Source organism: Squalius cephalus (genome assembly GCF_949319135.1).
Source record: "Squalius cephalus genome assembly, chromosome: 1".
NCBI classification, from domain to species: domain Eukaryota; kingdom Metazoa; phylum Chordata; class Actinopteri; order Cypriniformes; family Leuciscidae; genus Squalius; species Squalius cephalus.
The window spans coordinates 22,165,260-22,180,230 of record NC_137122.1 but is presented as its reverse complement, the minus strand read 5'-3'; the positions used below and the strand labels follow the sequence as shown (position 1 = coordinate 22,180,230).

The 14,971-nt window shown below is 44.1% G+C and overlaps 1 protein-coding gene across 1 annotated transcript; it reads right to left on the bottom strand.

Moving 5' to 3' along the window:
• Window positions 1-294: 294 nt before the first annotated feature.
• Window positions 295-13,076, bottom strand: LOC307171309 (E3 ubiquitin-protein ligase TRIM39-like; the record flags this gene model as incomplete). Its single annotated transcript, XM_079892850.1, has 8 exons — window positions 295-1,114; window positions 6,202-6,320; window positions 6,402-6,424; window positions 6,495-6,725; window positions 6,938-7,033; window positions 7,227-7,356; window positions 11,619-11,689; window positions 12,219-13,076. The coding sequence occupies 8 exons, from the start codon at window positions 13,074-13,076 to the stop codon at window positions 600-602; spliced, it is 2,043 nt and encodes a 680-aa protein (XP_079748976.1). The 3' UTR covers window positions 295-599.
• Window positions 13,077-14,971: the final 1,895 nt, after the last annotated feature.

Below are 14,971 nucleotides of genomic sequence, written 5' to 3'. Positions count from 1 at the left end.
ATGATGATTTGATGCTCAATAAACATTTCTCATTATTATCAATGTTGAAAACAGTTATTTAAAAAAAATTCAGGAGTTTTTGATGAATGAAAAGTTCAAAAGAACAACATTTATCTGAAATTGAAAGCTTTTGTATTTATCTCCATCCTCAATACTGATCGTAAAAAAACTGACAAATGACTGTAAAAATATTAAAAAGCAAGTCAAATTTAAATAAAGTGCAAAAAACTTTAACAGGAATATCTTACTTGTATTTCCTGAATTAATTCAAATGACTGGCAGCAACAGAACATTAAACACTAACAGATCTCTCAAGATCTCAGCATCTTCACTCATTAAAATCCAGCTTGACTATTTCTTTCAAGCAAAACTTCTTATTGAGAAGTTTAGTTTTTGATGTCTTATTGAAAAAAAATACAAATCGGTGATCGGTGTTTACTTTATTTGGACTCTTGACCCTTGACTTTTTTATATGATTTTTTCCTTTGCTGCTTTAACTGTCTGTTTCTGAATATGTTGAGTTACATTATGAAATTCAGACTTTCACTAATTAAATATAAGTCAGCACAAGTAATTAATTGGCAGGATCAGATTATGTTTCAGTGATTTTCTGTTGTTAGTTTAACTGGTAAAATCCTTAGACATTTAATTTCATCAAAATTGCAGAAGAATGGAAAGAGTGTGTCAGTGAAGGTGGTTGTGAATGTGTGTAGATGTGTGTTAGTTACAGGATCAGAGAATGACACCGTTCCTCTGTCATAGTCCAGATCAACTCTCACACGATCAAGATCCTGTTCAACACGAAAACCAGACCTAGACAGTCCATACGGATCATACTCCACACACCAGACATCAGTGTTACAGAAATCACGTCCCTTCCTCTGGTTTGATGCTGTAGTTACTCCAAGACTCCAGCATTCACTCTCTTTAACCTCCACATCCCAGCTGTGTGTTCCTGAGTTAAAACCCTCTGAACCCAGAACACACTCAAAGATGTCAAATCTCTCTGGATTATCAGGAACAGGTTGTTCGTCCCAGCTGAATGTCACAGTGGTCAGATCATCAGACAGGACGAGACGTGGATGAGCCGAGTTTGGATCCAAAATCACAGGAGCTGATGAGACACAATCAACAGATGCTTTTGTTCTGTTGTTCATATAATGATCAAGAGTGAACCGAACACAGATTATTATGAATTATGATCCTTGTCCTATTGATCAAGCAGTGCTGCACAATCAGTTATGAAGGATTTTTAAACTCATATGGCATCATTTAGACACACACAGAATCAGCAAGAATCAGCAAATGAATCTCAACAATGCTGGCAATCAACAACAAAAAAGATAACATCAAATCTGATAAAATGCATTTCATATATTTTATCTTCAGTTGATTTCATCTTTTTTCTGTTCTTCTTGTTTCCTTGCTCGGTGATTTTGCTTGTTAACAGCAGGTGTTCATCAGTGTCTGAATTTACTCACCTGTTTTTATTCACACAGTCAAGTGGACTATAATAGTGAATGAGGGTATAACGTGTGATTTGAAACAGCCTCTGAGTGTCGACTTTGAGCGCTGTTAATTCACAGTATATTCCTTTAGGCTACACTGTTAGATCATGGGCTTTTTTACAGTAAAATTTACTTTTAATTGTACAGTTCTTTACTGTAATCTAATTAACAGTATCTTACTGTAAAAATAATACATATGCACTAAATTAAAAAAAGGTAACGACTTTCATTTGCATAAATCGACTGCCTTAAATTGACCAACTGTTGTTTAAATGTATTAAATAACATTGATAATGCATTAATAATTTGAGCAAAGTATTTCTGTGAATTTATTTTATTTGAGACCACTAAAAACATTTTAAATAAAGAGATTTTCACTGGACCAGCAACTATACAATCACGCTTCCTAAATAAAGCAACATGCAGCATTTCATAAATATCTAAATCTTCTCCTGGACTGAAGCACAGGCTCTACTCTTCAGCACAATGGTGACACTCAGAAAACACAATTTTACAGTAATTTATTATCTATATAACTGTTTTTTTTTTTTACTTACAGTTTATTACTGTTAAAATACATTTTGTGAGTGTCTTTTTATCTTTACACTATTAACCCTTTCAACCCCACAGGAAAATAATTTAATGTCCACACTATAAAGAGTAAAAGTAACATTGATGCAGTGTTGAAATTAGATAATTATGTGAATATGTAAGTGATTGTTGAGCATTAGTCATGAACACCTGCTGTTAACAAGCAGAATCACTATAATAAATACATCTACAGAAATTGTTCTTGAGATGTTTAATTTAAAATGTTTGGTTTGAAGTTACCATTATGGAGATTAGTGTTTGCTTTAGTTGGGATGCTGACTTTTTAACACTAGTTTTTCTCTTGCTGCTAGAACTATGTTTTTGCAAGCCACACTCATACACACGCTCACACATGGAATGTGAATGCAGTTTGTTATGTTGATGATGACGACAAAATCATCATATGGCCTGTTCATTCACTAATCTCATTCGGAGTTTAATCCTTGCATTATGACATGAAACTTTTGATTTTCTCATATGCTGATTGTTGATCTCTGTCTGTGTCTTGAGTCCAGCAGGAGTTAAAAATGTTTTAATGCACTATATGATTTCAATATCCCTCAGAATTACTGATTATAGAAACATTGTTGGATCTCATGCTGTAGATTCACAGAGATATGATTAATAAATATGAAATACCCATAAATTCAAAAATTATACACAGGAAGAGAACAGTGAATCATGTCCAGGATTATTATGGCATCATCACAATAGCCAAAAACACCAGGGGCCTGCACCATGAAGCCGGATTAGGTGGCTAGCCAGGTATGTTTCAGTTTAGTTTGCGCCAACCCTGGGTTTTAGGCACCATGAAAGTGGTTTGGCTTTTTGCAGTGTTCATCTCCATAGTAACTTACGCTGCACGGCTATCCTGGTCCGGGTCAGGTGATGTTCCAGGTAAGAGTTTGCAAACCAAACTTGGACCAATCAGCTGTGAGCAAAGTTAAACATGTCTGATGCGATAAATGTATTTCCCATGTTTCTACTCCGAATTAAAGGCCACTCCATAGCAAATGATTTTTAAAGACAAAATCGTCTGGCTTTTAGCAATGCTTATTTAGAATAATATTTTTTTATGATTTACATATTATTTATGTAACTATTACCCTTAATCAGTGTACACATTTAGTTTATCAATTATTATTACACACAGTTTAAATGAATAAATATATAAAGGAAATATAAATACACTTTAGAACCAATAGATAAAGCTATCAAATGAGTACATATGAGCTTAAATGTTAAATTCTCTCTATACCTTTATCAACTGTATAAACTAACTTCACAAACCTTTACTTTCACTGATATAGCAAGAATTTTTCTTTTAGTTGCCCTCTTTCATAGACAGCCATTATCTTCTTGCGGTGTAAATTTGTTTAAATTCTTAATATTTTTCAATCCCGTAAAAATTCTGCAGAAGAGAAGTAAATTACAGTTTCACTTTTTCTCAGCATGTGATTGGCTGTTCGCTACTGATGTCACACCTAAACTCCTAAACTCAGGATCAAAGACTGACTTGACAGAGAAAGCTGATGATCAGCATCATGGTACCAACAAAGCCTAGTTGGATTGGTATAGTTTTGTCAACTAAAAACTAATCCTGTAACCCTGAGTTTGTTCAACTAGCATCATGGTACAGGCCCCAGGTGATTTAGTTTCTATTATCACAAGGTAGAATAATTCACTAAACTCATCACTGACCAAAAGTGGTAATTGGTTAATAATAGATGATTTTCATCAAAATAATTATCCCAGTCTCTTCCACACAGTGATGCATACCCAGTCAACACTATGATCTCACAGTGATGTCACCATGTGGTCACAACGTCTGCAATCTGAGTTCACAGTGTTCTAAAAGTGTAACCTCACAGCGCTCTCACTGTGTGCTCAAACTATGACCACAATATGAGCTCATCCCAGCTAGAAATGTTATTGTTCTATGAATGTTTTGAGAGCATTATGTTATGTTCTTGTAATATTTTCTGTAGCTAATTTGATTTTTGTAACCAGAATGTTCTCCTAAAAGGTAGGATAACACTCTCTATAAACATTTCAAACATGTTTAGTGATGACATTGATAGAACATTATCCCCCCTAACATTCTTAGACAGTTATAGCGGGAAGTTTCGATGTTTAGAAATTATGTTTAAGAGGTTTACATGTTGAAGTTTGTTTGAAGAGTTTGGTCACCATTGTAGAGGTCAGTGTTTGCTGTAGTTGGGCTCTTTGGTCTTAGGGCTGGGCGCTTTAAATCGCGATATTGTTATGCGCATCTCGTCAGTAAAGCCGGTTCCTTGATTAGTAGTAAATCACCATCACCTGCTTTCAGATGGAGCGGCATTGACTACAAAGAGCCGTAGTTAACTGACAAGCTGAGCCATATCGCACTAATATCGCGGACGTATCGCCAGCGATAATTAATGCGATATGGCTCAGCTTGTCAGTTAACTACGGCTCTTTGTACACAGCAAAAACTCCAGTGTTAAATTAACACTCCTGGGAGTGTATATGAGTCCACACTCAAGAGTGTTGAAGTTAATGAGATAATTAAGTGATTAATTTTGTGATGATTGAACATTATTGAAGTCACCTGATGTTAACAAGCAGAATCACTGAAGGAGAAAATCTCAAATTGTAAGTTACCGTTATGACGATCAATGGTTGCTTTAGTTGGGCTCTAGGCCCATATATTATTAACTTTAGATTTTGTTTGGCTGTTGTTTCTGAATTATAATCACCAGTTGAACAAAGAATAAAGTGATCTGATGATGTTGATTATGTTATGACAATCATCATTTGAACTTGATCACTGAACTCATTAAAATCCTTCTTTCTGACTTCGATTTATGTTGTTGGTTAGTGAATCTGCATAAATGCCCAGAATTTTTTTATATAATATAAAGGATTTCTTAAAACTTGTTAAAAAAAAAAATCATTCTTTTAGGCACACACAGATGTCAAGATTCAGTCTATGCATCTCAACAATGGTGAGGAGCAGAATATTCAATTAGGAAAAGTAATTTATTCATACCGCAATGCATGATGGGAGCCATTAATGAGTTGTGATTGGTGGCAGCCACTGCAACATGCTTTATTATTGTCACCATTGTTGAGATTCACAGGCTTATTATTGATGTCTGTGTTTTAAATGAATTTATTTGAATGTCTTTTGATCAGAACAATGTTTATTAAATATTTTGAATTATAAGTAAAGTATTGATAATCATAGGCTGCTCTCACTAAACTACTGCTAAGTTAAACCAAACTATCTCAATAAGTTTCCTTTTTCAGATCATAGCATGTTTATGTCAAAACATAACCAACACTATAACATAACATTTTACTTTGTTCATTTAACTGCTATAAATCAATAACAGCAGACAAACAACAGTAAATATTAAAGTAAACATATAATGGTCTAGAGCCCAACTAAAGCAAACACCCATCACCTTAATGGTAACTTACAATTTGTGATTTTCTTCTTCAGTGATTCTGCTTGTTAACATCAGGTGTCTTCAATAATGCTCAATCATCACTAAATTAATCACTTAATTATCTCCTCAGCCCTAAATGCCGCTTCATCTGAAAGCAGGTGATGGTGATTTACTACTAATCAAGGAACCGGCTTTACTGACGAGATGCGCATAACAATATCGCGATTTAAATCGCCCAGCCCTAGTGTCCATAATATGAGCACACAGTGAGTGCACAGTGCGGTTACACTTTTAACTCACTGTGAACTCACATTGTGGTCATATGGAGAGATCACTGTGAGATAAACGTGTTGGGTGGGTAGAGTTTAAAATATAATTCAGCACCGTTTCTTTTTATTTATTTATTTTATTTTAATTATTATTTTAGTATCACATCGGGGATTTTGCGGTGTATTAAATCTAATGTCAACAGAGCTTGTATTGACAAAAACAATCAATCAATCTAAACTGTATATATCTGCTATATCACTATAACTGATAAATATCATGTTCTTCTCTTTTTTACAGCTCATTTAGAGCATCTAATCTGGTAATTCAAACATCATGCTAAAATCTTCCCTCATACATGATTTCCAGTGTGTAACAGCACAGTTCTTCTCCAGACTCACTGTTGTGGATGATGTCCTGCATCTTCTTCCAGACTCTGAAAGGCAGGTTGTCCAAGTATCGTGACACATGAATCAAAGCTCCAGAAGCCATCTGTGGATCCAGCTGTGAGATCTGGACTCTGGAAGAACATTCAGGAGTCAGAACTGCAGTGGCTTTGGATCAGAACCAGAGAGACCAGAGACACCAGCAGATCACTCACCTTTCAATTGAGCCTGGAAACTCCTGCAGAACAAACACACCATTTATCATCAAGAACTCAATCAATCAATCAATCACTGATGTGAAATCAGACCTTCAGAAAGCAGAAGTCATTGGCTTTCATCATCTCCTCCATGTCTTTGATTGTGTATGAAAGATCTGAGATGTGTGTGTTCATCTCCTCCATCTTCTCCTTCATCATCTGCTTCTTCTGCTCCTCTTCCTCCTTCAGTGCAGTGATTGTAGCTTCTTCTTCATCTCTGAGGAACTGATGAAGCTTCTCAAACTGCTGTTTAATCTGACGCTCTGTGCGCTCAGCTTGAGACTGAAATCAAATCACATTCACTTCAATCATCTCATAGACACAACTGATTCTGGAGCAGCATGAAGAGTGAGTGGGAAAATGTGGGTTAGTTAACTACAACTGTAACTTTTCAGTCAATAAAGGAACATGTAATTATGTCACAAACACTTCAGCTGTTCTAATCATTGTACATATCTCAAAAGAATCAATCATTTTTATATATCAATCCTCACCTTGATATGTTGAACTGTTTTCTCAAGCTCTTCTTTAATGTTTTCATTGTGTTTAAGTTTCTTTTGTAAGGACTTCAGTGTTGTATTCAGCTCCCTCTAGAATTCCAACAGAAAATCTATAAGATACCAGAGATTTTTATAATGTGTTCTGTAATTAATCCATCTATCCATCCAACGCAGGAACAGGTAGAACATGCAAACTACACACACACTGGCTCCACCGAAACTCGACCTTCTTGCCGTGAGGCGACAGTGCCTCTGAGCAACTCTATATTTAAATCCATCTTACCTTATATAATGGCACAACTTCACCGATGGGCCCGAATGTGTGATTAATGTGTTTCTGTGAATCTCTGCACACTAAACACACGGACTGTTTGTCCTCCAGACAGAAGAGTTTGAGTTTCTCATTGTGTAAACTTCAGATCTCCTCAGACCCTGATGAACGACTCTCATTTCTCTCCTTCAGGAACGACTCATAAAGTATTGGTATGTTTTATGTAATGTTTCGTTTCAAGTCACCATTACTGTGATCAGTGTTTGCCTTAGTTGGGCTCTTGACCCTTTACTTTTTAATAGAAGTTTTCTCTGGCTACTCCAACTCTGTGTTTATAAAGCACATTTGTTGTGGCTAGAGAAACTATGACCTGGGCTGCGTTTCCCAAAAGCATCTGAAGCCTAATTTGAGCCAAGTTAGGCTTAAGATACTTTTGGGAAACGCAGCCCAGGTCATGATGGTTATGTTTAGATGATGAAATTACAATTCTGTAGTGGCCTGACTCACTGATCTCACCAAGCATTATAAACTGATTATACAAATGCTTTATTAAATTCCCATTACAGTAGCTACTTCCTGCAGTACTTTAATAATCTGAAGGTTTTAAAATCACACTAGGGGTGGGCGAATCAATCCTGAAAATCAATACTGACGTGGTATCGAAAAGGATCGATCCTCACATAAAAATATTGATCCAAATGTGTGTTTTTTTTTACCAGTATTTTTTTATTAATTTAGCACGCAATTCAGTGCGTTAAATAAGCTTCTAAGTGCAAAAATAAGCGAATATTAGCGGATAATTGTGTAGGATAGAACTTTTTCTCCTAGTCATCTGGATAAAAGACGAAACCAATCAATCACAGAGAGCGTTCGATGCTGGTGCTTCGCTGAGCTCACAGGCCCAGTGCGTTTGGGAAACGAAGCCTTGCTTAGATGACAGAGAAACAATCGGGAGTTATTTCGCAATAAACAAACCAAAAGTGTACATAACGGTTGAAACTGTTGACGTCAGTAAGATTTTTTTTAATGAAATTAATATTTTTATTCAACAAGGATCGATGCATTAAATTGATCAAAAGTGACAGTCAAGGGTTTTACACTGTTAAAAAAAAATCTACTTCATATAAATGCTGTTCTTTCAACTTTGTTCATCAAATAATTCTGCATAAAATGTAACATTGTTTCCACAAAAATATGAAACTGTTTTCAACATTGATAATAATAAGAAATGTTTCCTGAGCAGCAAATCAGTATATTAAAATGAATCATCATCATGACTGGAGTACTGATGCCGAATATTCAGCTTTGATCACATGAATAAATTACAGTTTACTATGGCATAGAAAACGTCTCGGTTACGTATGGTAACCCTCGTTCCCTGAGTCCCTGAGTCACGCTAGGGAGCCAATTGCCTTCGAGAGAGTTAACAACGAGCCAATGAAAGAGAAACTGAATTGGCATGCAATATTTGCATATTTGCATATTAAGCTCGAGGCGCGGCCCGCCTACCAGCGCGGGTATAAAAGGCGGAAGTAAACATTGCGCAATGCTTTTCGCTGAGGAGCCGAACAGTGTCCAGTCCTCCGCGAAGGTACAGCAACATGGCGACGGGACGAGGCGTCTCCGTTCCCTGGACTCAGGGAACGAGGGTTACCATACGTAACCGAGACGTTCCCTTTCGTCAGCAGGGAACTCCGACGCCTCGTCGGGGGAGTTCCCCTGACGAATTGGGATCCCTACCAAAACGCCATGGTGCTGGCCCCTTCCAGCGCCCAGCTAAGCTACCCTGCAGCAGTTTCCAGAAATTTTGCGGGAGCTAGCTAGGGAATCACACTGCTGTTCCGCAAGACCCAATCAGTGGATATTGGATAACACTGGGAAAGCGTGCCCGTCCCCAAGGAAAATAATAATGGGGGGGAACGCTGCGGAAGCTGAGGCAGCCTAGAGGAAGGCCCTCAAATACACACATGTACTAACCACGCAGGGTAGTGAAACATATGGCAGTCCTTGAAGGTAGTCCCAGTCCGGAGGAGTGAGGAGCGTACTCAACAGGGACGACAGAATGAGTCTGTCAAGGGGAAGACACGGCTGAACTGCACGTGGCAATCCTGGGTCGCCGCAGGGACCACTGGAAAAGGCACCCAGTCTACTAGCAACTCCTTACTGAAGGTAGCAGACCTGGTGCCGGGCGGTCCGCAACACCTGGCACCGGAGGGTGTGATGGAGGAACTCACGAGGTTAGCCGTTTGTTGGGTAACCAAACGGAGCAAAAAGACGCACGTATCCGCTCACAGAATGGCGTCACAAGCCGACACACCTATTCCCTCTAATTACTGGCCGTAGCAAGTACTCGGGAGGAAACAGGTTCCACACGTAGGCTATAAAACCTAGCGAACGTGTTCGGTGTCACCCAGCCCGCAGCTCTACAAATGTCTGTTAGCGAGGCGCCCTGTGCCAGAGCCCAAGAAGCGGCAACACTCCTAGTGGAATGAGCCCGCAAACCTGGGTGGTCAGGGCTCACCCTGGGACTCATAAGCCCTGGTGATAGCATCCACTAGCCAGTGGGCTAACCTCTGCTTGGAGACAGCCTTCCCCTTCTGCTGGCCTCCATAACAAACAAAGAGCTGATCTGAGGTCATGAAGCTTTGCGTTCTGTCTATATAAACCCGGAGGGCCCGGACGGGACAGAGAAAAGCTAGGGCTGGGTCTGCCTCCTCCTGGGGCAGCACTTGCAGGTTCACTACCTGGTCCGCGAAGGGAGTGGTAGGAACCTTGGGCACATATCCGAGCCGGGGTCTCAATATAACAAGAGAAAAGCCAGGCCCGAACTCTAGGCACGATTCGTCGACCGAAAAAGCCTGCAGATCCCCCACCCTCTTGAAGGAAGCCAATGCTAACAGGAGCGCTGTCTTAATGGACAGGATATTAAGCTCGACTGTCAGCAAAGGCTCAAAAGGAGGACTTTGAAGCACTCTAAGCACTAAAGTTAAGTCCCAAGAGGGTACAGGGTGCAAATCGCGAGGTGGATTTAACCTCCTAGCACCCTTGAGGAATCTGATGACCAGGTTGTGCTTCCCCACGGACTTATCATCAACTACATCGTGATGTGCGGATATTGCAGCAACATACACTTTGAGGGTGGAGGGAGACAGCCTTCGCTCCAAGCCCTCTTGTAGGAAGGAGAGCACAACTCTGATCGGGCAAGTTCGTGGGTTCTCCCCGTGGGAAGAACACCAGCCGACGAACAGGTTCCACTTCAGAGCACAGAGGCGCCTCGTAGAGGGGGCTCTAGCTGAAGAGATGGTATCTACCACTGCCTGTGGCAGGCCATCTAGAACCTCCGCGTCCCGTCCAGGGACCAGACATGGAGTTTCAAAAGGTCTGGACGCGGGTGCACTAGGGTGCCCCTTCTCTGAGAGAGGAATCGGCCAAGGAGGGGCTGTCGCGAGGAGCATGAGTTCTGGGAACCAAGTCCGGGTTGGCCAATACGGGGCCACCAAAAGGACCTGCTCCTCGTCCTCCCTGACCTTGCACAGAGTCTGTGCAAGAAGGCTCACTGGGGGAAAAGCATACTTGCGTAGGTCCCGGGGCCAGCTGTGTGCCAGGGCATCCGTGCCGAGAGTTCCCTCGGTCAGGGAGTAATACCACTGGCAATGGGTCGTGTCCGGAGAGGCAAACAGGTCTACCTGTGCAGCTCCGAAGATTCGCCAAATCAGCTGGACCACCTGGGGATGGAGTCGCCATTCTCCCGGAAGAGGGGACCGACGTGAAAGCTCGTCGGCCACACGATTGAGCTCCCCGGGGACATGAACGGCACGAAGCGACCTCAGATGCTTCTGACTCCACAGGAGGAGGTGGGAGGCGAGTCGCGACATACGATGGGAGCGTAGACCACCTTGTCTGTTGATGTACGCAACGGTCGCAGTGCTGTCCGTACGGACCAGTACGTGTTTGTGTCTGAGAAACCCCTTGAGGCGACACAAAGCTAGGCGTACTGCTTGCAACTCTAGGCAGTTGATGTGCCAATGCAGCTGGGGCCCCGTCCACAGACCCGAGACTGCATGCCCTTTGTACGTGGCCCCCCAGCCCTTGGCAGAAGCATCTGTGAAAACCACAGCATGCCTGGAAACCTGGACTAGGGGCACTCCGGCCCGTAGAAACCCAGGATCCGACCAAGGGGTGAAGGTTTGGCGACAGTGCGGGGTGACTTTGACCCGGAACTTGCCGCTCTGCCACGCCCACCTCGGGACTCGATCGCGAAGCCAGTGCTGGAGCGGTCTCATATGCAACAGGCCGAGCGGCGTTACTGCAGCTGTGGCTGCCATATGCCCCAGGAGCCTCTAAAACTGTTTCAGTTGGACCGCTGACTTGCCTCGAAAAAACTTGAGGCAGTTGAGCACTGACTGGACGCGTTCCTCCGTGAGGCGCGCAGTCTGGGCGACCGAGTCCAGTTCCATACCGAGATAAGAGATCCTCTGCACAGGGGAGAGTTTGCTCTTGTCCCAGTTGACCCGAAGCCCCAACCGACTGAGGTGCCGGAGCACCATGTCCCTGTGATCGCACAACACATCCCGCGAGTACGCTAGAATGAGCCAGTCGTCGAGATAGTTGAGAATGCGAACGCCTTGCTCTCTCATGGGAACAATGGCCGCCTCCGCGACTTTCGTGAAGACACGGGGCGACAGGGCCAGCCCGAAGGGTAGGACCTTGTACTGATATGCTCGACCCTCGAAAGCAAACCGAAGAAATGGTCTGTGTCGGGGAAGAATCGAGACATGAAAGTACGCGTCCTTCAGGTCGATCGCTGCAAACCAATCCTGGGGACGGATGCACTCGAAAATGCGTTTCTGCGTGAGCATCTTGAACGGGAGCTTGTGCAGGGCCCGATTCAATACACGCAGGTCCAGGATTGGCAGTAACCCACCGCCTTTCTTGAGTACAATGAAATAAGGGCTGTAAAACCCTGACCTCATATCGGCTGGAGGGATCGATCGCGTCCTTCGCCAGCAGGGCGTCGATCTCCTTCCGCAAGACAGGAGCATCCACTGGACGCACACGGGTGAAGTGGATGCCCCTGAACTTGGGAGGCCGGCGTGCAAACTGAATTGCATAGCCGAGCCGGATGGTGCGAATGAGCCAGTGCGACGGCCTCGGGAGCGCTAGCCAGGCTCCGAGAAACTGCCGCAACGAGCCCACCCGCACCGCCGGCGTACCCGCGGAGGGGCAGCGAGACGGAAGGCAGGGACACGGCTCCGGAGGCATTGTAGCGGCCGAGAGCGGGGTCTGAGTGTGTACTTGAACAACACCTACCTGCTTCCACCGAGGGACAGACGGCAGAGAAGACCCGAGAGTGTTCTGCTGCGGGCTGTCGGGCTGAGAGTGGCGAGACCCGAGGGTGGCGCACACTGCCGTCCGACTCTCTAACGGGAGAGACTGCTTGTTCAGCAGACCCAACCGTGAATGACCCAGAGGAGGAAGAAACTGCTCTTTTAATGAAGTTTTGGGTACCACCGACCGGCTGGTCGGCGGTGGAACAGAAAAAACAAACACAGGATTCTCCACCCGGCCCTCCCCCGGGTGAAGGAGAGGAGCAGAGGCCCCCTCCTGAAGAGCAGCTGTTCGGTCCTCCGGGTCGCCCGTCTCAGGAACGCTTCTTCCCCCTGGTGTTCTTCTTGGGGGTCGAAGACGGCTGAGTGGGCGGGGGAGCCCTCTTGCAACCGGCACCCCGCCTCCTGGGGTTAGACTGCTGCCCAGGAGGAGGAGCAGAGGGGGCCGCAGGAGGGCGCCCTCGGCGACGAGCAGTCTGAGGTTCCACGGCCGCAGAAGACGGACCAGCAGCAGTCCGCTTCCTGGGCAGGACATGCCGAAGCGCCTCAGACTGCTTCTGGGCGGTGGAGAACTCTTGGGCGAAGTCCCCCACCGCGTCGCCGAAAAGGCCCCCTCGGGATACAGGGGCATTCAGAAACCTGGCTTTCTCTGAATCCCGCATATCCGCGAGGGTAAGCCAAAGGTGGCGCTCCTGGACCACCAAAGTGGAGCCGTCCCAGAGAACGTGCGGTGACTTTCGTCGCCCGTAGGGCGAAGTCCGTCGCCACACGCAGCTCCTGCAGCACCCCTGGGTCGGGACCACCCTGCTGCATGTCATGAAGTGCTTTGGCCTGGTGAACCTGAAGCAACGCCATGGCATGCAGGGTGGAAACGGCTTCTCCACACGCCGTGTAGGCCTTCGCGGTCAGACCGGAAGAGAATCTACAGGCGCGGGAGGGGAGTGAAGGGGCACCCCGCCAAGTGGAAGCGACCTTCGGACACAACTGCATCACTACCGATCGCTCCACTGGGGGGATTCCCTCATATCCCTTCACCACTCCACCATCCAGGGTGGTGAGGGAGGAGGAGTGAGATGGTCTATGTCTGGCAGTCAGAAGTGCCGTCCATGACTTCGTCAACTCCTCATGCACTTCCGGGAAGAATGGGACCGGAGCGGGACGCTGAGAACCAGCGCGGGCCGCCCCGATACACCAATCATCAAGCCGCGAAGGTTCGGGACACGGTGGAGGGTTCCACACGAGCCCGACATTCGCGGCCGCCCAGGCAAGCATAGCGGCCAACTCAGGATCCGGCTCGGCCGCAGCCACCACACCCGAAGGGGGTAGACCCGCCGAGTCGTCACCTGAGGATGACCGCTCTCCCTCCGATGCAGCGATAGACATCGCATCGTCAAGTGGCGCCCCGAAGGAGACTACCGGAACCGCACGGGGCGGCTCCAGCGGCGGCACTGATGGCAACGGCGCTACTGAGGAGTGGGAACCTCGTGAGGATCTTTCACCTGGCGAGATATTCCGCACTGTAACCTTAAAGAAGATTAAAGAAAATAGTCCAACGCCGTGGTACAATGAGCACACTCGGGCCCTTAAGAGAGCAGCTAGAAAAATGGAGCGCAACTGGAAGAAAACAAAACTAGAGGTATTTCGCATTTCATGGAAGGAGAGCTCTATTGCTTACAGAGAGGCTTTAAAAGCTGCTAGATCTGCTTATTTTTCAACCCTATTAGAAGAAAATAAACATAATCCTAGGTATTTATTTGAAACGGTGGCTAAACTAACGAAAAATAAAGCTTCAAGCCCAGAAGTTTCCAAGCAACACAGCAGTAATGACTTTATGAACTTCTTCAATTATAAGATTGATAATATCAGGGACAAAATTATAACTATGCAACCGTCTACTACAGTATCACATCAGGCAGTGCATTGTAGTCTCCCTGAGGAAAAATTTGATTCATTCGTTGCTATAGGAGAGGAAGAATTTACTAAACTCATTAAATCATCTAAATCTACAACATGTATGTTAGACCCTATACCGACTAAGCTACTGAAAGAAATACTTCCAGAGGTCATAGATCCTCTTCTTAATATCATTAATTCGTCTTTGTCTCTAGGATACGTACCAAAAAACTTTAAGCTGGCTATGATTAAACCGCTTGTTAAAAAAACGCAACTTGATCCTACAGAATTAGTCAATTACAGGCCGATCTCGAATCTACCTTTTCTGTCAAAGATATTAGAAAAGGCAGTATCCTCACAACTGTGTTCCTTTCTTGAAAGAAATGATATCTGCGAGGATTTCCAGTCAGGATTTAGACCGTACCATAGTACCGAGACAGCTCTCGTTAGAGTCACAAATGATTTGCTCTTATCATCCGATCGTGGTTGTATCTCTCTATTAGTGTTACTCGATCTTAGTGCTGCATTTGACACCAT